The sequence below is a fragment of the Somniosus microcephalus genome, chromosome 21 (genome assembly GCF_052327205.1).
Source record: "Somniosus microcephalus isolate GS21.2 chromosome 21, FLI_Smic_1.0, whole genome shotgun sequence".
Lineage (NCBI taxonomy): Eukaryota > Metazoa > Chordata > Chondrichthyes > Squaliformes > Somniosidae > Somniosus > Somniosus microcephalus.
In genome coordinates this window covers 5,276,102-5,301,272 of record NC_141007.1, presented here as the reverse complement: position 1 = coordinate 5,301,272, position 25,171 = coordinate 5,276,102, and the positions used below count along the sequence as shown (strand labels likewise).

Here is a 25,171-nt window from a genome sequence, read left to right as displayed (position 1 = left end):
ATCAGTGCCACCCTCGGCCTCGCCAGCCCATGGCGATGTAGGGGACACGTCTTCCCTGGAGGGGAGCCGGGGGGGAAGGGTCGGAGGAGAGTGAAGCTCCAGGGCCCAGCGGCCTGCAGCAACGCGGGAGGGGTGGGGAAGCTCGGCGGACTTCTCCCCAGAGGGCGAGTGCGGCCTCCAGTCCTGCGACGGTGAGCGCAAAGGAGGTGCGCCTCCTAGAGGAAATGGCCGTCCAGGCTGAGCGCAGGCACACTGAGCTCATGGCTCCAGTGGCAAGGATGCTGACTCCATGGAGTCTCTGTCAAGGAGTGTGCAGCAATTCGGAGCAGCACAGGCCAGGAGTCTGCAACAATTCAGTGCAGCACAGGCCAGGAGTCTGCAGGACTTCGCGGCAGCACAGTCGGCTTCTAGCCAAGTGCTCAGTCGTGCCGTCCATTCACTGGCTGGTGTCATGCGGACACAGACCAGGGCCACACGGGCACTAACTGCTGCCACCCTCGCTGGATCAGCCAGGCATCGCCAGGGCACTCGCCGCGCAGCAGCAGCCCAGCAGTCTGTTCTTCAGCTGTTTGCTGCGCATGCTGCAGTGCTGGCCCGTGCGAGTGCCAATGTCTCAGGCGACCAGCGAGCACCTGCGATCTGCCAGGTTGCCACCATTCCTGCAGCCGACACTGCCACTCCGCCATTGCAGCTGCCACGAGCTGCTGGACAGACTGCTGCCGCCCAGCCAGAGTTGGAGCAGTCAGCAGCCGGCCACTCCAAGGCCAGAGCTGGTGCAGGCCGACCCCCAAGGGCATCTGCCGTCTCGCCAACTGCCCCTCAGCAGCCTTCCCCCAGCCTTGATGCAGCCACTGGGCTCCCATTGAGGAGGAGCAGGGCGGGCAGGGGCCAGGCAAGGATGCGCAAGGCATCGCCCTCGCAGGGCAAAAAGTAGAGGTATGCACAAATGCCTGGTGCTTGTTGTAAGGCCGAGACTGGTGCAGTTGTTTTTGTGTAAGGCCGAGACTGGTGTCTTTCTTTCTTTTTGTAAGTCCGAGACTGGTGTCCTTCTTTCTTTTTGTAAGGCCGAGACTGGTAGTTTTGTGTTTTTGGAGGGGGCTTCTCCACATGAGCATGTAATGTGGGAAGGGCAGAGGTTTTCAATAAATTATTGTTGTTAAATTGCAGTGTGCATGGTTTTTTGGTTAAGTCCTGGTTGCCCTGCTCGGCTGAGGGCTTGTGGAGCGGCTACATTCATCTGCTGATATTGGCACAAGCCATTCCCTGAGAGGGGGCCTAGAACCGACGTTCAATAAGCCGGCGACGGGCGGCCCTTGCACTTTGTGCCTCCCTCCTGTGCTGGTCCTCCTCCTCCTCCTGAGGTGGTCCTCCAATCTCTGGTGGCAGTGCCTGAGTCCTGCGGATAGCCAGGTTGTGCAGCATGCAGCAAACGACCACGAAATGGGAGACTCGTTCCGGCGAATATTGTAGCGCTCCACCGGAACGATCCAGACAGCGGAACCGTTGCTTCAGGACGCCGATTGTTTGTTCGATGATGTTCCTGGTCGCTTGATGGCTCTCGTTGTATCCCTCTTCAGCAGGGGTGCTGGGCGCACGGAGCGGGGTCATCATCCAGGTACACAAAGGATAGCCTTTGTCCCCGATAAGCCATCCTCATGGGTGAGGCTGTGCCTGGAACATGTCTGCCACAGATGTCTGTCGCAGGATGAAGGCATCGTGGCTGCTGCCTGGAAAGCGGGCATTGACAGCTAGGATGAGCTGCCTGTGGTCACACACCAGCTGGACGTTCAGCGAATGGTAGCCCTTCCGGCTGCCGTAATCCTCGGCATTCTCCAGAGGTGCCCGCAAAGCCACATGCATGCAGTCAATGGCGCCCTGCACCATGGGGAAGCCCGCGAATGCTGCAAAGCCCATTGCATGCTGTTGCTGCTTGGCAAGGGCCATGGAGAAGGAGATGAACTGACGTCTCCTTTTGAAAAGGGCATTGGTCACCTGGCGGATGCAGCAATGCACGGCGAACTGGGAGATGTTGGCAATGTCCCCAGTAGCGGATTGGAAGGAGCCGGTGGCATAGAAGTTGAGAGCCACCGTCACATTCACTGCCACCGACAGAGACGTCCTGCTCCTCAGCTGTGGCTGCAGATCACCGCCAAGCAGCTGGCAGATCTCTGTGACCACGTCCCTTCTGAATCGCAGCCTCCGAACACACTGCTCGTCAGACATGTTGAGATAGGAGAACTGCTGGCGGTATACCCTGGGTGGGTAAGGCCTCCTTTCCCGACGCCTGTTGCCCCCTCTCCGTCTAGCCAGGGCTGCCACTCTCTCACGGCGTCTGTGAGCCCTTTGGATGTAATTGAGAAAGCCAGCGTTGACACCCATTGCAGCCCCCATAATATGCTGGCAAACAATGAGATGTCAATGAAGGCAAAGACTAGTGGAAAGCTGTGGCCTGAAGCCAGAAGTACCTGTCCGAGTGTTGGGCCAAAGCAGAAAGCTATCTACCTTGGTCTCTCTCCAAAGATCCGTTTCTCAAGAAGGAGTGCTGCGAAATGGCAGCCTTTTATAGTGCAGGAGGAGTGCCCTTTAATTTGCGCCCCCCGCGCCCCGCATCGGCTGAGCACCGTTCCACTCTAACAGTCGCTAGGGGCGCCAGGCGCACAATGGGGCGTCGCCACTGAAGTTCCGGTTGGGGGCGCACAAAGGGCGTTGCACAAGGAAATGACGTCATGATCTGCGTGCGCAGCTGAGCGCGCGCAAAGACTTTGCGCCGCCGCTAAATCTCTAGTGAAGTTGGGGCGAGGCGCAGATCGCGCTGCACCCGGGCGCTAGCCGCCTAGCGCCCGACATCTACTCCTAAGGCGCTAACGGCTGGCGCAACCAACTGAATTTCTAGGCCATAGAATTACATAGAACGTACAACACAGAAACAGGCCATTTGGCCCAGGCCGGTATTTAGTGAAGTCAGCAGAGAGCGCTGTGAGTTTGGGTAAGTGTGAGAGTTATTTAATTGTTATTTCTCTTTAAATCATTCTTGATAAGATTACTTAAGCAGTTTAAGTAAAGGAGAAAAGTTAAATATTTGGGATTCTGTTGGTTTAAGAAGAGTAAAACAAGGTTACACTGCAGTGGGAGTAAATTGGCACAGCAGGCAGTGGAAACCAGTTTTCTAACCAATCAGCAGGGGTGACTCATTTGGCTGTAAACAAAAAAACAGTATAAAAAGACCAGTCCCAGTGCGAGCAAGCACTGAGTGCGAGTCAGCAGAGAGTGCTGTGAGTTTGGGTAAGTGGGGTGTTAGGTGCTCTTTTCAAACATTTACTCTGTGAGTTGTAGTTAATAAGGCCTTTCTGGTGCAGAGTGACTGTTGGTAAACCATTTAACTGGTGTAATTAGACGGATTGATTTAATTTAAATCCAATTAATTAAAGGGGATACTAGCATCTAAAATCGGGCAGAGGGTGTCCATAACTAACAATAAAAAAATTAATTACATAGAATGGAGCAGGTGATGTGTTACTGTTGCGAGATGTGGGAGCCGGTGGACCCCATTGAGGCTCACGGTGATTACGTCTGTGACAAGTGTCTGCTGCTACAGGAACTCCAGCTCCGTGTTGATGAGCTGGAGTCTGAGCTTCAGACACTTAGACACATCAGGGACGGGGAGAAGTGCCTGGACTCTGTGTTTCAGGAGGTGGTCACACCTATGAAGTTAATTAATTCAGATGTAGCCCATGGTCAGGGACAGGACGGTGTGACTACGAGCGAGGCAGGTACGGGGATCCAGGAGGTAGAGCTGGAGGAGCCGCAGCCCTTGCTCTTGTCCAACAGGTTCGAGGTTCTTACTCCCTGTGGGGACAGGAGCAGGGACTGCAGGGAGGATGACCAACCTGGCCACAGCACCGTGGAATGGGGGGCCATTCAAGAGGGGGGAGTAAATAGAAATGTTGTAGTGGTAGGGGATAGTATTATTAGGGGGCAAGATAGAGTTCTCTGCAGCCGAGAGCGAGAGTCCCGAAGGCTGTGTTGCCTACCCGGTGCCAGGGTTAAGGACATCTCCTCTGGGTTGGAAAGAAACTTGCAGTGGGAGGGGGTGGATCCAGTTGTCGTGGTCCATGTTGGTACAAACGACGTAGATAGGACTAGGAAGCCGGTTCTGTTAAAGGAGTATGAGCAGCTAGGGGTCAAATTAAAAAACAGAACCTCAAGGGTAACCTGAGCCACGAGCGAATTTGGCTAGGACAAATAAAATTAGAGAGTTAAATGCGTGGCTCAAAGACTGGTGTGGGAGAAATGGGTTTTGCTTCCTGGGACACTGGCACCAGTACTGGGGCAGGAGGGAGCTGTTCCGTTGGGATGGGCTTCACTTAGCCAGTGCTGGGACTAGAGTCCTGGCGGATCATATAACTAGGGCTGTAGAGAGGGCTTTAAACTAACTAGTGGGGGGGAGGTTCCTAGAGAGCAAATAATAAAAATGACAACAGAGAAGGTCATAGACTTAGGTAGCAGTGGGGAAATTAAAAACCAGAGCGTGTCAGGAAGGGGCAGAAGGTATGGTGTAAAAGGTAAAGTAATAAAAAGGGCAAAAGCAGGAACTAAGTGTCACAAAACATATTTGAAAGTTCTCTATCTGAATGCACGTAGCATTCGTAACAAAATAGATGAGTTAATGGCACAAATAACTACATATGGGTATGATCTTGTGGCCATTACAGAAACATGGCTGCAGGATGACAATGCCTGGGAATTAAACATACCAGGTTATTTAACGATCAGGAAGGATAGGCAGGAAGGAAGGGGAGGTGGGGTGGCGATGATAATAAAGGAAGGAATCACTGTAATACAGAGAAATGATATTGGGTCAAAAGATCAGGATAATGAAACAGTTTGGGTGGAGATAAGGAATAATAAGCGGAAAAAAACACTAGTATCAATCAGGAAATAGTTGAGGCTTGTAATAAGGGAACATCTATAATTATGGGGGATTTTAACTATCATATTAATTGGACAAATCAAATTGGGCAGGGCTGCCTTGAGGATGAGTTCATTGAGTGTATTAGGGATGGGTTTCTTGAGCAGTATGTAACTGAACCGACCAGGGGGCAAGCAACCTTAGATCTGGTCCTGTGTAACGAGACAGGATTAATTAAAAATGTCCTAGTAAAGGATCCCCTTGGAATGAGTGACCATAACATGGTTGAATTCCATATTCAATTAGAGGGTGAGAAGGTTGGATCTCAAACAAGTGTGCTAAGCTTGAATAAAGGAGACTATGAAGGTATGAGAGCGGAATTGAGTAGAGTGGATTGGGAAAATAGATTAAAGGGTAAGACGATACCTGATCAGTGGTGTACATTTAAGGAGTTATTTTACAACTTCCAAAAAATATATATTCCACTGAGAAGAAAAGGGTGTAAAAGAAAAGACAGCCATCCGTGGCTAAGTAAAGAAATTAAGGATAGTATTCGACTAAAAGCAAGGGCATATAAGGTAGCCAAATCTAGTGGGAGGATAGAGGATTTGGAAAACTTTAAAAGATAGCAAAAAATAACAAAAAGATTGATTAAGAAAGTGAAGATAGATTATGAAAGTAAATTAGCAAAAAATATAAAAACAGATAGTAAGAGTTTTTATAGTTATATAAAAAGAAAAAGGGTGGCTAAAGTAAATGTTGGTCCCTTAGAGGATGAGACCGGGAAATTAATGGTGGGAAATATGGAGATGGCAAAAACACTGAATGAATATTTTGTATCAGTCTTTACAGTAGAGGACACTAAGAATATCCCAACACTGGACAAACAGGGGGCTATAGGGGGGAGGAGCTAAACACGATCAAAATCACTAAGGAAGTGGTACTCGGTAAAATAATGGGACTCAAGGCAGATAAATCACCTGGACCTGATGGCTTACATCCTAGGGTCTTGAGGGAAGTGGCGGTAGGGATTGTGGATGCATTAGTAATAATTTTCCAAAACTCCCTGGACTCAGCAAAGGTCCCGGCAGACTGGAAAACTGCTAATGTAACACCCTTATTTAAAAAAGGGCAGTAGACAGAAGGCTGGAAACTATAGACTGGTTAGCCTAACATCTGTGGTAGGTAAAATTTTGGAGTCCATTATTAAGGAGACAGTAACAGGACATTTGGATAATCATAATTTAATAGGACAAAGTCAGCATGGTTTTATGAAGGGGAAGTCATGTTTGACAAATTTGCTGGAGTTCTTTGAGGAAGTAACATATAGGGTGGATAAAGGTGAACCAGTGGACGTAGTGTATTTAGACTTCCAAAAGGCATTTGACAAGGTGCCACACAAAAGATTATTGCTTAAGATAAAAATCACGGGATTGGGGGTAATATTCTGGCATGGATAGAGGATTGGCTATCTAACAGAAGGCAGAGAGTTGGGATAAATGGTTCATTCTCAGACTGGCAATCAGTAACCAGTGGTGTTCTGCAGGGGTCAGTGCTGGGTCCCCAACTCTTTACAATCTATATTAACGATTTGGAGGAGGGGACCGAGTGTAACATATCAAAGTTTGCAGATGATACTAAGATGGGAGGGAAAGTAGTGAGTGAGGAGGACATAAAAAACCTACAAGGGGTCATAGACAGGCTAAGTAAGTGGGCAGAGATTTGGCAGATGGAATACAATACTGGAAAGTGTGAGGTTATGCACTTTGGCAGGAAAAATCGTAGAGCAAGTTATTATCTTAATGGCAAGAAACTGGAAAGTACTGAAGTACAAAGGGATCTGGGGGTCCTGGTGCACGAAACTCAAAAGGTTAGTATGCAGGTGCAGCAAGTGATTAAGAAGGCCAATGGAATGTTGGCTTTCATTGCTAGGGGGAATAGAATATAAAAATAGGGAGGTATTGCTTCAGTTGTACAAGGTGAGACCGCACCTGGAATACTGCATACAGTTTTGGTGTCCATACTTAAGAAAAGACATACTTGATCTGGAGTCAGTACAAAGAAGGTTCACTCGGTTAATCCCGGGGATGAGGGGATGGACATACGAGGAGAGGTTGAGTAGATTGGGACTCTACTCATTGGAGTTCAGAAGAATGAGAGGCGATCTTATTGAAACATATAAGATTGTGAAGGGGTTGGATCGGGTGGATGCGGGGAGGATGTTCCCGATGATGGGTGAAACTAGAACTAGGGGGCATAGTCTTAGAATAAGGGGCTGCTCTTTCAAAACTGAGATGAGGAGGAACTACTTCACTCAGAGGGTGGTAGGTCCATGGAATATGCTGCCCCAAAAAGCTGTAGAAGCTACATCATTACATAAATTTAAAACAGAAATAGACAGTTTCCTAGAAGTAAAGGGAATTAAGGGTTACGGGGAGCGGGCAGGAATTTGGACGAGTCTAGGTTCGGATCGGACATGGCCCTGTGGGTAGCGGAGCGGGCCGTGTAGCCTGATCCTGCTCCTATTTCATGTGTCTAATTCTGTTAGATTCAGGAGATGGTTCTGTGATAGTGGATTGGCGGTTAGGATCAGATCAGCCATGATCTTATTGAATGGCGGAGCAGGCTCGAGGGGCTGATTGGCCTACTCCTGCTCCTATTTCTTATGTTCTTATGCATACTCCACATGAGCCTCCTCCCACCCCTCTTCACCGAACCCTATTATCATATCCTTCTATTCCTGTCTCACTCCTGTGTTTATCTAACTTACCCATAAATGCACCTACACTATTCACCTCAACCACTCCCTGTGGTAGTGAGTTCCACATTCTCACCACGCTCTGGGTAAAGAAATTTCTCCTGAATTCCCTATTGGATTTATTAGTGACTATCTTACATTTATGTCTCCTAGTACCCGAGGACAGGCAACAGCTGTATCCCCACAAGATTCAATGCCTTGGATGCCATTCATTGGAGGCCTTTAGCCAAGTCTTCCTCCAGACTGGGCCCTGCTATCTCTGCTCTTCTTGACTCACACGAGACAGGCTGGCAACCAACACTCCTCCACCGAGGACCATGAACCTTCCAGCCTGAGGTAGAAGGCCATCCTTTAGCTTTTTAGAATGGCCAAGAGTTACCAAGAGAGAAGATTGAAGGATGATCTGATTGAGGTGTTTAAAGTGTTGAAAGGTATTCGATCGGGTAGTTACAGATAAACTATTTCCTCTGGTGGGGAAATCAAGAACAAGGGGACATCATCTTAAAATTAGAGCTGGGCCATTCAGGGGGGAAATCAGGAAGCACTTTTCCACACAAAGGGTTGTGGAAATCTGGAATTCTCCCTCCCAGAAGCTGTGGGTGCTGGGATGATTTAAGCTTTCGAGGCTAAGATTGATCGATTTTTGTTGGGTAAGGGTATCAAGGGATATGGAGCCAAGACGGGTAAATAGAGTTGAGGTATGGATCAGCCATGATCTAACAGAATGGCGGAGCAGGTTCGAGGGGCTGAATGGCCTACTCCTGTTCCTATGTGCCTAAGAGAGACAACCAAAGAGAAGTAGCAAAAGCAGATTGATCAGACATTTTGTAACTGTCCTCACCTCCCCATTCAGACACATTCACATCCCAGCAGGGATCACTCGATGTTGATCAGGAGCAGCAACCCTGGCTGATATTCCAGCCTAGCCCAGGGGTGCTGAGGTTAACAGCAGCACCAGTACTGTCTCCCTGGCTATGATCAGTTCACTCAGCACAGATAAGGGATTGAACCAGAGTCGATTTGACTTAATGTCACACCAAGTAATAACTGACAGTAAGCCGACAGGAGCATGTCTAAATTGTTTGGAATCTTTAATCTATTCAATTCTCGAGCACCCAATGTGTCCTAGAACAGGTACAGCACGCGTTAGATACAGAGTAAAGTTCCCTCTACACTGTCCCATCAAACACTCCCAGGGCAGGTACAGCACGGGTTAGATACAGAGTAAAGCTCCCTCTACACTGTCCTATCAAACACTCCCAGGGCAGGTACAGCACGAGTTAGATACAGAGTGATGTGCCTCAATAATCCCGAGACTCGATGTTAGCGGAACAAAACAAGGCTTTTATTAACTTAGAAGATAACACGCAGTGGAGAGAGGTATCTTCCATCTGGAGCTCTGCAGTACTGGATATGAGGCCAGACTGAGCTGGCTTACATAGAGGCCAGGTATGGGCGAAGCCCTACACACAACACATTCCATACATTCCAATATCCAATACAATGGTGAGGAGAAACCTGAAACCAACCACAGTCACAGGCAATACAATGGTGAGGGGAAACCTGAAACCAACCACAGTCACAGGCAGTGATGAATGGAATATTTCATCACATTCACCCCTTCTATAGATTTAGTCTGTTCGGGGGTTTGGTAGTCCTCTGCGACCGACGTGGCTGTTGTGGTGTCGCGGGTGTCGGCTGGGTGACCCCGGTGGCCTCCTGGGTCTCTGCCGGGGGTGCCGCCAGGGTTGTTGAAGGGGTAGTTGGTGGGGGTGCCGTTGGTCGATGTTCTTCCGGGGGTGATGAAAGAGTAGTGGGTGGGTAAGAGTTGCTGTGGTCGTTGTTGCTGCTATTGCCGTGGTTGTTGTCGTTACCGGCTAGTGCGACGTCTTTTATTGACACGGTGTCCTCCCTTCCGTCGGTGTGCCGGACATACGCGTATTGGGGGTTGGCGTGGAGTAGGTGCACTGGCTCCACGAGAGGGTCCGTCTTATGGGCCCTCACATGCCTTCGCACGAATACCGGACCTGGGGTGGAGAGCCATGACGGCATGGATACGCCGGAGGTGGATTTCCAGGGAAAGCTAAACATTCGTTCATGAGGCGTGGCATTAGTGGCAGTACACAATAGTGACCGTATCGAATGGAGCACATCTGAGAGGACTTCCTGCCAGTGGGAGATAGGGAGGCCCTTGGTCCTTAGAGCTAGAGTGACTGCTTTCCATACTGTCCCGTTCTCTCGCTCCACTTGACCGTTACCCTGGGGGTTGTAGCTGGTGGTACGGCTCGTGGCGATACCCCTGGACAGCATGTACTGGCGTAGCTCTTCACTCATGAAGGACGCCCCCCTATCCGTGTGGATGTAGCTCGGCATACCGAACAGGCAGAACAGGCTGTTGAGGCATTTAATGACCGTGGCGCTGGTCATGTCTGGGCAGGGGAAGGCGAATGGGAACCGGGAGTATTCGTCCACAATGTTCAGGAAGTAAACATTGCGGTCAACGGACGGGAGGGGGCCTTTGAAATCTAAGCTGAGCCGCTCAAAGGGCCGTGTAGCTTTGATTAAGTGGGCTCTATCAGGGTGGTAGAACCGAGGCTTGCACTCAGCGCAAGTGCGGCAGTTCCTGGTCAGAGACCGAACTTCCTCAATCGAGTAGGGTAAGTTGCGGGACTTTATGAAGTGGAACAGCCGCGTGACCCCTGGGTGGCAGAGGTCGTTGTGGAGGGTCTGTAGCCGATCCCCGGTGGCGCTGGCACACATCCCTCGTGAGAGGGCATCTGGGGATTCGTTAAGGGCCCCTGGCCGGTAAATGATGTCATACTCGAAGGTGGAGAGCTCGATCAGCCACCTAAGAATCTTATCATTTTTAATCTTCCCCCTCTGTTTATTATTGAACATAAACGCTACCGACCGCTGGTCGGTAAGTAGGGTGAAGCGTTTGCTGGCTAGGTAGTGGCGCCAGTGGCGCACTGCCTCCACGATGGCTTGGGCCTCCTTTTCCACGGAGGAGTGTCTGATCTCGGGCCCTTGGAGGGTCCTCGAGAAGAAAGCTACGGGCCGCCCCGCCTGGTTGAGGGTGGCCGCCAAGGCAAAGTCAGACGCATCACTTTCCACTTGAAATGGAGTGTTCTCGTCCACTGCCTGTAGCGTGGCCCGCTCAATATCCTGCTTAATGCTTTTGAAGGCGGCGTGGGCCTCAGCAGAGAGCGGAAAAGAGGATGCTTTCATGAGGGGGCGGGCTTTGTCGGAGTAGTTGGGGACCCATTGGGAATAATAAGAAAATAACCCCAGGCACCTTATCAGGGCTTTGGGAGTGTTGGGCAGGGGCAGCTCCCGTAGGGGGCGCAATCGGTCGGGGTCTGGTCCGATTTCCCCATTCTCCACCACGCTGCCTAGTATGCAGAGGCGCGTGGTGTTGAAAACGCACTTGTCCTCGTTGTAGGTGAGGTTGAGTTTTTGTGCGGTTTTCAGGAACCTCTCGAGGTTCGAGTCGTGATCCTGCTGGTTGTGACCGCAGATGGTGACGTTGTCGAGGTAGGGGAAGGTTGCCTGCAAGTGGTGGTCATCGACCATGCGATCCATCTCCCTCTGGAAGACCGAGACCCCATTCGTCACCCCAAAGGGGACTCTGAGGAATTGGTAGAGGCGTCCGTTCGCCTCGAAGGTGGTGTACGGGCGGTCCTCTGCTCTGATAGGGAGCTGGTGGTACGCTGACTTGAGGTCGATGGTGGAGAACACCCGGTATTGGGCGATTTGGTTCACCATTTCTGATATGCGGGGTAGTGGGTAGGCGTCTAGTTGGGTGTACCTGTTGATCGTTTGGCTATAGTCGATCACCATCCGTTTCTTCTCGCTACCCCTTACCACCACCACTTGGGCGCGCCACGGGCTATTGCTGCGTTCAATAATGCGCTCTCAGGAGCCTGTCTACCTCGGTCGCGATAAACCGCCTGTCCTCCCAGCTGTACCTCCTGCTTTTGGTCGCTATTGGCCGGCAGTTAGGGGTAAGGTTCGCGAATAGCGAAGGCGGCTTTACCTTCAGGGTAGCCAGGCCGCACACTGTGAGGGGCGGCTGGGACCCACCGTACTTGAGCGTGATGCTTTGGTGGTTGCACTGGAAATCCAGGCCCAAGATCACGCTCGCGCATAGATTCATGATTAACACTTTAAAATTATCGTATACAGTCCTGTTAATGGACAATTGTACCGTGCAGTAACCCAGAATGGTCGATGTCTGGGTTTTATCAGCCATAGAGATGGTACCCCGAGTAGGGACCACCTTTAGGGAGAGTTGTTGTGCCAGTTCAGGGTGGATAAAACTCTCCGTGCTTCCGCTGTCAATTAAACATTTAACCCGGCACCCGTTTACCTCGATGTCCACCATTGATTTGGATAGCGGGTGGGGCCTGGTCTGGTCCACTGTGACCGATGCCACTGTAGGGCCCTGATCGAGACAAGATGGCGTCCACGCTGTCTGCTCACAAGATGGCGGACCCCACGAGGTCGGGCAAGATGGCGTCCAAGATGGCCGCTCCCACGGCGCACACGCGGCGGTGGCGGGTTTTGGTTTTCCGGCGGGGTTCCCTCTGCACACCTTCCCGAAGTGCCCCTTCTTACCGCACTTAAAGCAGGTGGTGCCTTTCGCCGGGCACAGGTTTCTGGTGTGCTTTGGCTGCCCGCAGAAGTAGCAGTTGGGTCCCCGACGCGTCGCCGCTGTCGTAGGGCTTCTGGGGGGAGAGCGGGGGCCCCGACGATGTCGGGCTGCCGGGCGGGGAAGATGCCTTCCAAGATGGCGGCGCCCTTGGTGCACACGTGGCGGCGTGGACGGCGCGGGCTGAAGAGTAGGCGTCCGAGTTTCTCTGGGCCACATCCAGGGATCGCGCGGTGTCCGCAGCCTGTTTCAGGTCCAATCCCGTTTTTTCCAGCAGTCTTTGCCGGATGTAAGTGGAGCGGAGGCCTGTGATAAAGGCATCGCGAACAAGCTCGTCGGTGTACACTGCGGCTTTTACATCTCGGCACTTGCAGTCTTTGCCAAGCATTTTCAGGGTGCCTAGGAACTCCTCCACCGATTCCCCAGGTCGCTGTGCGCGAGTGGCGAGCAGATGCCTAGCATACACCTCATTCGTAGGCTGCTGGTAATGCGCCTTTAAGATGTCGCAGGCGGCCAGGTACGTGTCGGCGTCTTGGATGAGGGGGTAAACCCGGTGGCTTACCCAATTCCGCAGAATTCCGAGTTTCATACTCGCAGCGTCCGTAGCGTCTTTGACGGCTGCGGAATTGTCCAGGAAGAATTCCATACACATAAACCAGTGTCCGAAGCGTGCTGATGCGTCCGGAGCATGCTGGTCCAAATCCAAACGTTCGGGTTTCAGGAGTTGATCCATTGTGTTGAAAAATAAGTTAATAAAATTGATGTGCCTCAATAATCCCGAGACTCGATGTTAGCGGAACAAAACAAGGCTTTTATTAACTTAGAAGATAACACGCAGTGGAGAGAGGTATCTTCCATCTGGAGCTCTGCAGTACTGGATATGAGGCCAGACTGAGCTGGCTTACAGAGGCCAGGTATGGGCGAAGCCCTACACACAACACATTCCATACATTCCAATATCCAATACAATGGTGAGGAGAAACCTGAAACCAACCACAGTCACAGGCAATACAATGGTGAGGGGAAACCTGAAACCAACCACAGTCACAGGCAGTGATGAATGGAATATTTCATCACACAGAGTAAAGCTCCCTCTACACTGTCCCATCAAACACTCCCAGGGCAGGTACAGCACGGGTTAGATACAGAGTAAAGCTCCCTCTACACTGTCCCATCAAACACTCCCAGGGCAGGTACAGCGTGGGTTAGATACAGAGTAAAACTCCCTCTACACTGTCCCATCAAACACTCCCAGGGTAGGTACAGCACGGGTTAGATACAGAGTAAAGCTCCCTCTACACTGTCCCATCGAACACTCCCAGGGCAGGTACAGCACGGGTTACATGAAGGCAGTCTGCACAGAGCAGGATTATATGGAGTGGACTTGAACAGAGTGTTTTATTTGGGAACTTGGAAAGAGTGGGAATTCGAAGAAGAGAGGGAAGGAGTTGTTGCTTTTTGCCTACAATACTTGTAGTGCTTTATGTTACAGGTAGATATTTAATTTCAGTACCCTTAACTTAAGTAAGTAGTCAAGAAACTACACTGTAAACTAAGTTACCTAATTACAAATTTAATTAAGTAAAACAAGGTCATGTAGGGATGGCAGTGCAGGTGGTGTGCCGCAACTGCAGCATGTGGGAGTTTGTGGAGAGCATTGTGATCCCGGACAACCATGTTTGCAGTAAGTGCCTGCATCTTGAGGAACTTCGGCTCAGAGTTTGTGAGCTGGAGTCTGAGGTGCAGACATTGCGGGGCATCAGGGATGGGGAGAGTTACCTGGGCACTTCGATCCAGGAGGCAGTCACACCCCTTAAGCTAGGCAGTGGTACAGGTCTGGTTAGTGGTCAGGGACAGGAGGGTGTGACTGCAACTCAGGCAGGTAAGACGACCCAGGTGCAGTGCTGGAGGAGCCTCGGCCTTTGTCCAACAGGTATGAGGTTCTTGCTGTCTGTATGGATGAGGGAAAGGCCTACAGGATGGATGAGCAAGCTGGCCATGGCACCATGGTGCAGGAGGCCATTCAAGTGGGGGGAGTGAAAAGGAATGTAGTTGCGGTAGAGGACAATATAGTCAGGGGGATAGATACTGTTCTCTGCAGCCGCGACAGAGAGTTCCAAAGATTGTGTTGCCTGCCTGGTGCCAAGGTTAAAGACATCTCCTCGCGGCTGGAGAAGTGAGAGGGGGAGGATCCAGTTGTCGTGGTCCACATAGGAACCAATGACATAGGTAGAACTAGGAATGCGGTTATGTTGAGGGAGTTTGAGGAGCTAGGATTAAAATTAAAAAGCAGAACCTCAAAGGTAATAATCTCTGGATTGTTACCTGAGCCATGCGCAAATTGGCATAGGGACAAACCGATTAAAGGGGAAAAATTCGGTTGCTTTGCGCCTCCCGTTAGTGCTGTAAGAGGACACTAACAGGGCACAAAGCAACTAGCGCGTGGGCGCAGCGCCGCCAATGCCGCCCACGAAATTCAGTGGGAGGTTAGCGGCGGCACTAACCTTTAGCGCCCTGTGGCGCTGCGCCACCAGCGATGACGTCACCGCCGTGCGCAGCGCCCCACTCGCGATCTTCGGTAGCGCCCCCCGACTTACCGCCAGACACTATGTCTGACAGGGTCAGGGGGGCCTACCTGCGGCCAGGGCGGCGCTATTTAAAGGCGAGGTGCCGGGCGGCCATTTTTGTTGCTGGCCTCCTGCCAGCACCTGCCTCCGCTCCCGTCCCCCTGACCCGCCCCCCCGCGGAGTGCCGGCTGCGCTCCATGAGCCTGGCACTTCTCGCGTGCTGGGCTCTTTAGCTGGCACTCCGATCCCCGGTGGCCCAGCTGTGCCCCGGGTTGCGCTGCGCAAGGCCCCTTCCCTTTAAGAAAGAGAGGAAGGCCTGCAATACCGGGGCACGTTGCACCGCAATATTACCTCGCCGCGCCCCAAGAGGGAGGCGGGGCGCTTCCAGTAGTGCCCCGCTTCCCTCTTGCGGCGCTACCACTCAATTTCAGCCATGGGGAGGTGCTAATTTTTCCGGGGCACTAAAAGTTATCGCCCCAAAGGAGGCACGACTCCATTTCTCTCCCTAGAGGTTTAAATGCGTGGCTCAAAGAGTGGTATGGGAGGAAGGGGTTTTTGTTCATGGGGCACTGGCATCAGTACTGGGGAAAGAGGGAGCTGTTCCGTTGGGACGGGCTCCACTTAAACCAGGCTGGGACCAGTGTCCTGGCGAACCGAATAACTAGGGCAGTATACAGGGCTTTAAACTAATGAAGGGGGCAGAGGGTGGGAGGATTCAGGAAAGAGTAAATTTAAAAGCAGCAAGAGAAATTTCAAGGCTCTAGAGCAGGGTAGAGTTTTGGATAAAAATAAGCAGAGTGGGTCAGGAAGGGACAGAGAGGTAATAAGGCATCAGTGACTAAGGTGACATCAGGTAAATATAGAAATAAGTCAAGGCTAAAGGCACTATATCTGAATGCGTGAAGCATTTGCAACAAAATAGATGAATTAATAGCACAGATAGAAATGAACAGTTTCATCTAATAGCCATTATGGAGATGCAGTTGCAAAGTGGTAATACAAGGGTAATACAGTAATCATGGGGGACTTTAATCTGCATATATACTGGGCAAACCAAATTTGCAGTAATAGTGTGAAGGATGAATTCATGGAATGTATGCAAGATAATTTTCTAGATCAGTATGCAGAGGAACCAACTAGGGAACAGGCTATTTTAGATCTAGTATTGTGGAATGAGAAAGGGTTAATTAATAACCTTGTAGTAAAGGGGCCTTGAGGGAAGAGTGACCATAATATGACAGAATTTTATATTGAGTTTGAAAGTGATTTAGTTAAATCCAAAACTAGGGTCTTAAATCTAAACAAAGCAAACTACGTAGGTATGAGGAGCGAGTTGGCTACGGTAGATTGGGAAACTACATTAAAAGGTATGACAGTGGACGAGCAATGGCTAGCATTTAAAGAATTAATACATAATTTACAACAAATGTACATTCCTTTAAGGCACAAAAAACCCACAGGAAAAGTGGTCCAACCGTGGCTAACAAGAGAAGTTAATGATAGTATTAGATCAAAGGAAGAGGCTTATAATGTTGCCAAAAGAGTAGTAAGCCTGAGGATTGGGAGGATTTTAGAATTCAGCAAAGGAGGACCAAGAAATTGATAAAGAAAGGGAAAATAGAATGAGAGTAAACTAGCGAGACACATAAAAACAGACTGTAAAACGTTCTATAGGTAAGTAAAAAGGAAAAGATTGGCGAAAGTAAGTGTGGGTCCCTTACAGGCTGAGACAGGAGAAATTATAATGGGGAATAAGGAAATGGCAGAGAAATTAAACAAATACTTTGCGTCTGTCTTCACAGAAGACACAAGAAACTTCCCGGAAATAGTGGAGAACCAAGGCTGTAGTGAGAATGAGGAACTGAAAGAAATTAGTATTAGTGAAAAAAAATAGTACTGGAGAAATTAATGGGACTGAAAGCCAATAAATCCCCTGGACCTGATGGCCTACATCCGAGGGCTTTGAAAGAGGTGGCTAGAGAGATAGTGGATGCATTGGTTGTCATTTTCCAAAATTCCATAGATTTTGGAACGGTTCCCGCGGATTGGAAGGTAGCAAATGTAACCCCACTATTTAAGAAAGGAGGGAGAGAGAAAATGGGGAACTACAGACCAGTTAGCCTGACATCAGTAGTAGGAAAATGCTAGAATCTATTATTAAGGACGAGGTAACAGGGCACTTAGAAAATAATAATAGGATTGGGCAGTCAACACAGATTTATGAAAGGGAAATCGTGTTTGACAAATCTGTTAAGAGTATTTTGAGGTTGTAACTAGCAGAATAGATAAGGGGGAACCAGTGGATGTGGTGTATTTGGGATTTTCAGAAGGCTTTCGATAAGGTGCCACACAAGAGGTTATTAAACAAAATTAGGGCTCATGGGATTGTGGGTAATATACTAGCATGGATTGAGGATTGGTTAACGGACAGAAAACAGAGAGTAGGAATAAACGGGTCATTTTCAGGTTGGCAGGCTGTAACTAGTGGGGTACCGCAAGGATCAGTGCTTGGGCCTCAACTATTCACAATCTACATCAATGATTTGGATGAGGGGACCAAATGTAATATATCCAAGTTTGCTGATGATATAAAGCTGGGTGGGAATGTAAGTTGTGAGGAGGATGCATGGAGGCTTCAAGGGGATATAGACAGGCTAAGTGAGTGGGCAAGAACATGGCAAATGGAATATAATGTGGAGAAATGTGAAGTTATCCACTTTGGTAGGGAAAATAGAAAAGCAGAGTATTTTTTAAAATGGTGAGAGATTGGGAAATGTTGGTGTTCAGAGGAACCTGGGTGTCCTTGTACACGAATCACTGAAAGTTAACATGCAAGTACAGCAAGCAATTAGGAAAGCAAATGGTATGTTGGCCTTTATTACAAAGGGATTGGAGTATAAGAGTAAAGACGTCTTACTGCAATTATATAGGGCCCTGGTGAGACCACACCTGGAGTATTGTGTAGAGTTTTGGTCTCCTTACCTAAGGAAGGATATACTTGCCATACAGGGAGTGCAACGAAGGTTCACCAGACTGGTTCCTGGGATGGGGGGATTGTCCCATGAGGACAGATTGAGTAGACTAGACTATTCTCTAGAGTTTAGAAGAATGAGAGGTGATCTCATTGAAACACACAAGATTCTTACAGGGCTCGACAGGGTAGATGAAGGGAGGATGTTTCCCCTGGCTGGGGAGTCTAGAACCAGGGGGTCACAGTCTCAGAATAAGGGGTCGGCCATTTAGGACTGAGATGAGGAGAAATTTCTTCACTCAGAGGGTGGTGAATCTTTGGAATTCTCCGCCCCAGAGGGCTGTGGAGGCTCAGTCGTTGAGTATATTCAAGACAGAGATCGATAGATTTTTGGATATTAAGGGAATCAAGGGATATGGAGATCGGGTGGGAAAGTGGAGATGAGGTAGAGGATTTTATCGAATGGCAGAGCAAGCTCGAAGGGCCAAATGGCCGACTCCTGCTCCTATTTCTTATGTTACATCGCTCTGGTCATGAATAATGCATACCTGAATTGGTGTTGAAGTAGAATCTTTGTATCCAAGAATCACTTGGGCTCCTGACGCAGTGTTCCTGCTCGGGGAGGCGTTTCCACTTGTAGTTGATGACCGTGGTCCCGTCATTTATCACCTGTAGACAGGAGATGACCCTGTCGCCTGTCATCGCTTCGAACGTGAGCCGGACAGTCATACCAACCTCACCCTGGGGTAAATGAGAAAACACGATGCAAGCACAGTAGTGAGTGATGTCACTGTGTTAAAGCCTCACAATAACCCATCACTAAAGCATGGTTCTTCATCGTGATCTCCCCTTTTTGCTTTCTCTCTGCCCGTTCGCGAAGGTGCTGCCTGTTGCTAGGATATCCTTCCACAGACACCAGGTGCCTTGTAGTACCTTACCGAATTGGTCATTGTCCATGTGCGAGCCCAGAGTGTGTCTGCAGGCTATGCTACCATGGGGGAAGGGTGTCACGGCCAAATCCAAACCTGCCCTGAGCCAAAATCCACACAGTGCACTTTCCACCAGAAGTCAATCAGCAGCAGGAAACCTGGGAGATTTACCACTCCCCAAACATCCCAGGATGAATCGCCGGTCTGTGCGGAGTTAGCTGATGTTACCTGAGACAGCAGTAGTCAGTGCCCCTGGGCAAGAGAGGGAAAACATCAGAGAATGTTCTTGCTGCCGATTGCTATCCGGTGACCCCTGTTGGACAGTGGGCGTGTTTTAACTTCAGGAAAGGCAGGTTCGGGCTTGGCTGAGATGCCCCAAGAAGTTGAAAAGCCTTCTACCAATCACTATCGAAGAGTTAGTCAGTTGGTAGCACCCTCGCCTCGGAGTCAGAAGGTTGCGAGTTCACTGTCGGAGGTGCCGTCTTTCAGATGAGACGTTAAACCGAGGCCCCGCCTGCTCTCGCAGGTGGATGTAAAAGATCCCACGGCCACTATTGGGAGAAGAGCAGGGGAGTTCTCCCTGGTGTCCTGGCCAATATTTATCCCTCAACCAACATCACTAAAACAGATGATCTGGTCATTATCATATTGCTGTTTGTGGGAGCTTGCTGTGCGCAAATTGGCTGCCGCGTTTCCCACATTACAACAGTGACTCCACTGCAAAATGTGCTTCATTGGTTGTAAAGCGCTTTGGGATGTCCGGTGGTGGTGCAAGGCAGTGTGTAAATGCAAGAATCTCTCTCTTTAGTAACGGTGATACTGTTCCTGAAACTCCCTAATGACCTCGGGCTTGCTCCCCTGCAGTGTGGGGTGGAATCTCTTTCTGTTTGCTTATTTCTTTGTTCCACTAGCTCCGCTTTTTTCAGCTTCTATTACATTCCTGTTCATCTTTACATGTTTCAGTTCTGAAGGGTCAATCTGTTCTCTCCACCGATGTTGACTGACCCACGTTTTGTTTCAGATTCCCAGCATTTGCGGTTTTCTTCTGCTTTTTACGAGTTTTTTTCAGTTACCAGCAAGAAATCTTACAGAACCCGGGCGTAGCGTTTCCGTTAGGGGTGCAATCAGCAGAATGCGCCCTTCACTACGACCATCTTGCCGAGCTGAAGTTACACTCAAGGTTCCGTGCAAACTCACCAGCATAAGACCGAACGTAAAATCTCCTGTGAATCAGCGCAATCAAGCAGCGTAATCGACTCGAGCCTCCTCCAGCATCACAGAGGAGTGGGATTGCCAGGAAATGGGCCATTCTTCAACTGACTGATTTCATGCTCTTGGTCTTACGCTATAATTGGCTTCAATTGACCGCTTTGATCTGTCCTTGGTACACGAGACCTGTGACCAGCAGTCAACTGAAGCCACACAGGTGTATCCTGCTCTGCTGTCATTGACTGAATTTAGACTCATTTAAACTGAAGTTAAAGTAATTTAAAGTCATTACAGCAGCAGCAGGTGAAACAGCCCCGGGTCAGGCTGCAAAGTGACTGCTGCTCACTGCAAGTATCGGAGATTAACACTGGATTCACGGGACCACGGGTGCCTGAGCGCCCGAGAATCTGGGTGCCGTGTGATGAACACCTTGAACGGGAGCAATCGGCGGAAAGTCGCTATGGCGACCTAGGGGCCGTGGCCAGTTTTAAACTAGCGTAAAAAGATCGCAGGTACCAGTGTAAAGTGCCAATGGGGAAAAACAGTTACGTTTAAAATTCCGTGATATTTAGCGCTAGTTCATTCATATCTGCCCAGATTACGCTGATGTCTGGGCAAAAATCCTGCAGAAACTCCAGGCCAGGTTAAATAAACAAGGCTGAGACTCTGCTTTGTGTCCCTAAGCTAAGGCTATTCAGCCAACGGAGCCCAGCTCCTGTGGTATCACCACAGACCCTCCGAGCGAGGAAAGCACCAGGATGAACAAAATCTAACAGGAGCACGAGGGAGCTTGCCCCCTCTGTCTCGCCATCTTCCCTCAGGTGGTACTCCCCCATCTCTTCCACGACTAAAGGTGCTTCTGAGAAATTCGGTTTTACTCTTTCTTTAATTTCCTTATCTTCATTCAACAATTAACCCTCTCCTTGGGCAGTCCCTCGGAACAGTGGATGACTTGCTTCCACATTAACCCTCTACAAAGCTGAAGTCTGTCCAAGACTTGAACACTGCTCCCATATCTGGAGAGTCTCTCCTGGCCCCCCTCTCACTCCTAGTCAGCGGACAATAAAAAAAATAGGTGATCTCTTGCTCACCTCCAACTTCTCGATTGAATGCAACCTCTAATTTTTTTTTTTACTCTTGTTGTTACTATACTTTGGTTAGTGCTCCTCTGAACTTTCCTCCCTTGTTCCGATTGAGCCCCAAATCCCCTGCGCTACGCACTCTGGCTCCAGCCTGCATCCTCACTGTGATGGAATCAAGACTCATCGCACTGTCTCCTACTCTAACTCATTCTTTCCCAGGACCTCAGTCCTCTGGCAACTCTTGGCCTCACTCAGTCTTCCCTTCCTTCTACACACTTCAGCCGTTTAAAACCCATTCATTCCTAATTTACCTCCTGTTCCGTTTCATTGTTTTCAACTTTTCTAATGCCCTGCACCTCGCTTTCTCATTATAAAAAAATTTACAAAGATGAACCAGAGGACACAGATTTAAGATAATTGTCTAAAGAACCAGAGGGGAGATGAGGAGAAATTGTTTTATGATCTGGAATGCGCTGCCTGAAAGGTGGTGAAAGCAGATTCAATAGTAACTTTCAAAAGAGGATAAATACTTAAAGGAAAAATTTGCAGGGCTATAGGGAAAGGACAGGGGAGTGGGACTAATTGGAGAGCTCTTTCAAACGAGCCAGCACAGGTCCCCCTTATGTGTTGCATGATTCAAGGAGAATATACCCAGCCATCACTGGACTGCAATGAAGAGCATGATCTCTGGCTCATTCTGCTGTCTGTCGTGTTGGCTGAATGGCCGCTCCAGCTCATATTAACACACTCAGTACCGACTGAGGAGGCAACCCTCCTGGTTTGGACACCTCAGGGCTACAACAGGCAGTGCATTCACCTGCTGAGCTATTGAAATTAGTTTAGAGCATCTCAATTTACTATGAAAGTCCTGTAGGAAGCCAGGGGGAAGTATTTCATTTCAGGACATTCAAGACTCCACTGGGAAGCAGCAACATCACGAGCTTTCAAGGCAATGGCCATCGCTCCAGGATAATAATGACACTAGGAATATTTCATGATTCAGCCACAGTTTATAGTTATCACACTGCTTTCTTAGGTCTTTTAAGGCCAAGATGAGGGATGTCAATGCTGGGGAATGGAACAATTTCCATTTCAGCCACTGGGTGACCCACCAAACTCTCCGAGGGCAGGTACAGCACGGGTTAGATACAGAGTAAAGCTCCCTCTACACAATCCCATCAAACACTCCCAGGGCAGGTACAGCACGGGTTAGATACAGAGTAAAGCTCCCTCTACACTGTCCCATCAAACACTCCCAGGGCAGGTACAGCACGGGTTAGATACAGAGCAAAGCTCCCTCTACACTGTCCCATCAAACACTCCCAGGGCAGGTACAGCACGGGTTAGATACAGAGTAAAGCTCCCTCTACACTATCCCATCAAACACTCCCAGGGCTGGTACAGCACGGGTTAGATACAGAGCAAAGCTCCCTCTACACTGTCCCATCAAACACTCCCAGGGCAGGTACAGCACGGGTTAGATACAGAGTAAAGCTCCCTCTACACTATCCCATCAAACACTCCCAGGGCTGGTACAGCACGGGTTAGATACAGAGCAAAGCTCCCTCTACACTGTCCCATCAAACACTCCCAGGGCAGGTACAGCACGGGTTAGATACAGAGTAAAGCTCCCTCTACACTATCCCATCAAACACTCCCAGGGCTGGTACAGCACGGGTTAGATACAGAGTAAAGCTCCCTCTACACTGTCACATCAAACATTCCCAGGGCAGGTACAGCACGGGGTTAGATACAGAGTAAAGCTCCCTCTACACTGTCCCATCAAACACTCCCAGGGCAGGTACAGCACGGGTTAGATACAGAGTAAAGCTCCCTCTACACTGTCCCATCAAACACTCCCAGGGCAGGTACAGCACGGGTTAGATACAGAGTAAAGCTCCCTCTACACTGTCCCATCAAACACTCCCAGGGCAGGTACAGCACGGGTTAGATACAGAGTAAAGCTCGCTCTACACTGTCCTATCAAACACTCCCAGGGCAGGTACAGCACGGGTTAGATACAGAGTAAAGCTCCCTCTACACAATCCCATCAAACACTCCCAGGGCAGGTACAGCACGGGTTAGATACAGAGTAAAGCTCGCTCTACACTGTCCCATCAAACACTCCCAGGGCAGTGACAGCACGGGTTAGATACAGAGTAAAGCTCGCTCTACACTGTCCTATCAAACACTCCCAGGGCAGGTACAGCACGGGTTAGATACAGAGTAAAGCTCCCTCTACACAATCCCATCAAACACTCCCAGGGCAGGTACAGCACGGGTTAGATACAGAGTAAAGCTCGCTCTACACTGTCCCATCAAACACTCCCAGGGCAGTGACAGCACGGGTTAGTGAAACTTCCCCTAATCTGCCCCAATACTGTACTTCAGACTAACCTAGAGCTCTCTATTGCTCCTGCGTATTGGATTGATAAAAATTATTTCAAATACTGCATACTTCATCCTCTTAGTCTAGGCTGGATTTGAAACAAGGTCCAAGTGGTAAAAGAGGCAATGTGTAATCTACTACACCGCCTACCTCCCTCGCCTATTAACAGAGTTGCGGAGCTGCACTGACTGTAACTGCTGTACCTTATGGGAGCTGTTGTCGTTCAGCCAACGAGCCGGCTGTCCACAGAACATAATGGATGGACCAATGATTGGTTCCCCAATCACGTCAGGATATTCCTCCAGACATTCACTAGAAAATACCATAGAAAAGTGACCAAGTATTGTAAAATAAAAACTAACACATCACATCATCACTCACTGATCAATCACATCACCCATTGATCAATCACATCGTCACCCACTGATCAATCACATCACCCACTGATCAATCACATCACCCACTGATCAATCACATCGCCCACTGATCAATCACATCACTCACTGATCAATCACATCACTCACTGATCAATCACATCACCCACTGATCAATCACATCACCCACTGATCAATCACATCACCCACTGATCAATCACATCACCCACTGATCAATCACATCACCCACTGATCAATCACATCACCCACTGATCAATCACATCCCCCTGGGGAGGAATGGGACGTCAGAAGGAAAAATGAATTCAAAAAAGAGAACCACATAAAATAAGACAGATGAAGAACGTGTGGAACTGACATACCATGCGTGGCTAGACGGATGTGAGGAAGGAAGAGGGAATAAAGAGAGGGATGCATGGAGCAGGAGACATAACGGAGAGGAAGAATCACAGGGCAGGCTCACAGGAGGGAGGCAGATTTTGAGACAGACACACACAAATTGCAAAAACAGAAAATCATTCAGATTCAGGGAGAAAGAGAGCTAGTTAGATAAGAGAGTGAAACAAAACTGTTTATTTTTCATTTTGTCTGTGAGCAATGCCTTAGATTAACGAGTATCAATTGATCAGAATAGAAACTCTGCCAGTTGTTCATCCGTAGGATAGATATTGGATTGCGAATTGTTCCACTGAACGTGGGAATCCAACAAACACAGTGTGCAGTTCCTCGGTTGCACGGTGATGCTTACATGCTGTCTTTACTGTTTGTTGTGGGCTGGTCCCCCTCCACAGGGAAGCGTTCCACTGACATCGAGCTGAAGGGACGCCCGGTTCCAATCACCTCCAGCTGATCAATGTCCTGTAGGCAGAAAACACCCCGTTCACCCAGAACACCAGTGTCCCAGCTTGAGGCTGACAATCCGCTGTTGACATCAGGCAGGTTATTGATATGTGAGGGCACTCCATGCTCCCGGTGGCCTCCTGAACCTGTTTGTGGGCTCGGCGAGCTACCATTGGGGACAATGTGAAACAGGCCCAAAAGCAACCGGTGGCACTCTGATTGATGAAAGAAAGAGAGAGAGAGAGAGCAGTGCTTAGACACTGCACCTCTCTCCGTATCGACAACCGCAAAACATCTAAAGCCCCTGCAACAATCAATAATGCACACAGCAAAATGGGAGACACTGAATGAAACAGAAAGAACATACTGCAGATGCTGGAAATCTGAAATAAAAACAGAAAATGCTGGAGAAACTCAGCAGGTCAGGCAGCATCTGTGGAGAGAGAAACAGAGTTAACCTTTCAGGTCAATGAC

At 49.3% G+C, this 25,171-nt stretch overlaps 2 protein-coding genes across 4 annotated transcripts in view; one reads left to right on the top strand and one right to left on the bottom strand.

Annotated features, from left to right (window-relative positions):
- Positions 1-25,171, top strand: part of mrps7 (mitochondrial ribosomal protein S7) — a 1,172,241-nt gene that overhangs the window by 1,012,629 nt on the left and 134,441 nt on the right. The gene's annotated exons all lie outside the window — the stretch shown is intronic.
- The window catches only part of mycbpap (mycbp associated protein), a 195,012-nt gene that overhangs the window by 83,270 nt on the left and 86,571 nt on the right, over positions 1-25,171 (bottom strand). For all 3 annotated transcript variants that reach the window (XM_085963210.1, XM_085963211.1, XM_085963212.1), the window contains exons 9-11: positions 24,606-24,715; positions 23,669-23,777; positions 18,405-18,597 (exon numbers count right to left, since the gene is read on the bottom strand). In XM_085963210.1, the coding sequence (XP_085819336.1) occupies positions 18,405-18,597; positions 23,669-23,777; positions 24,606-24,715 (412 nt within the window). The remainder of the gene's footprint in view (positions 1-18,404; positions 18,598-23,668; positions 23,778-24,605; positions 24,716-25,171) is intronic.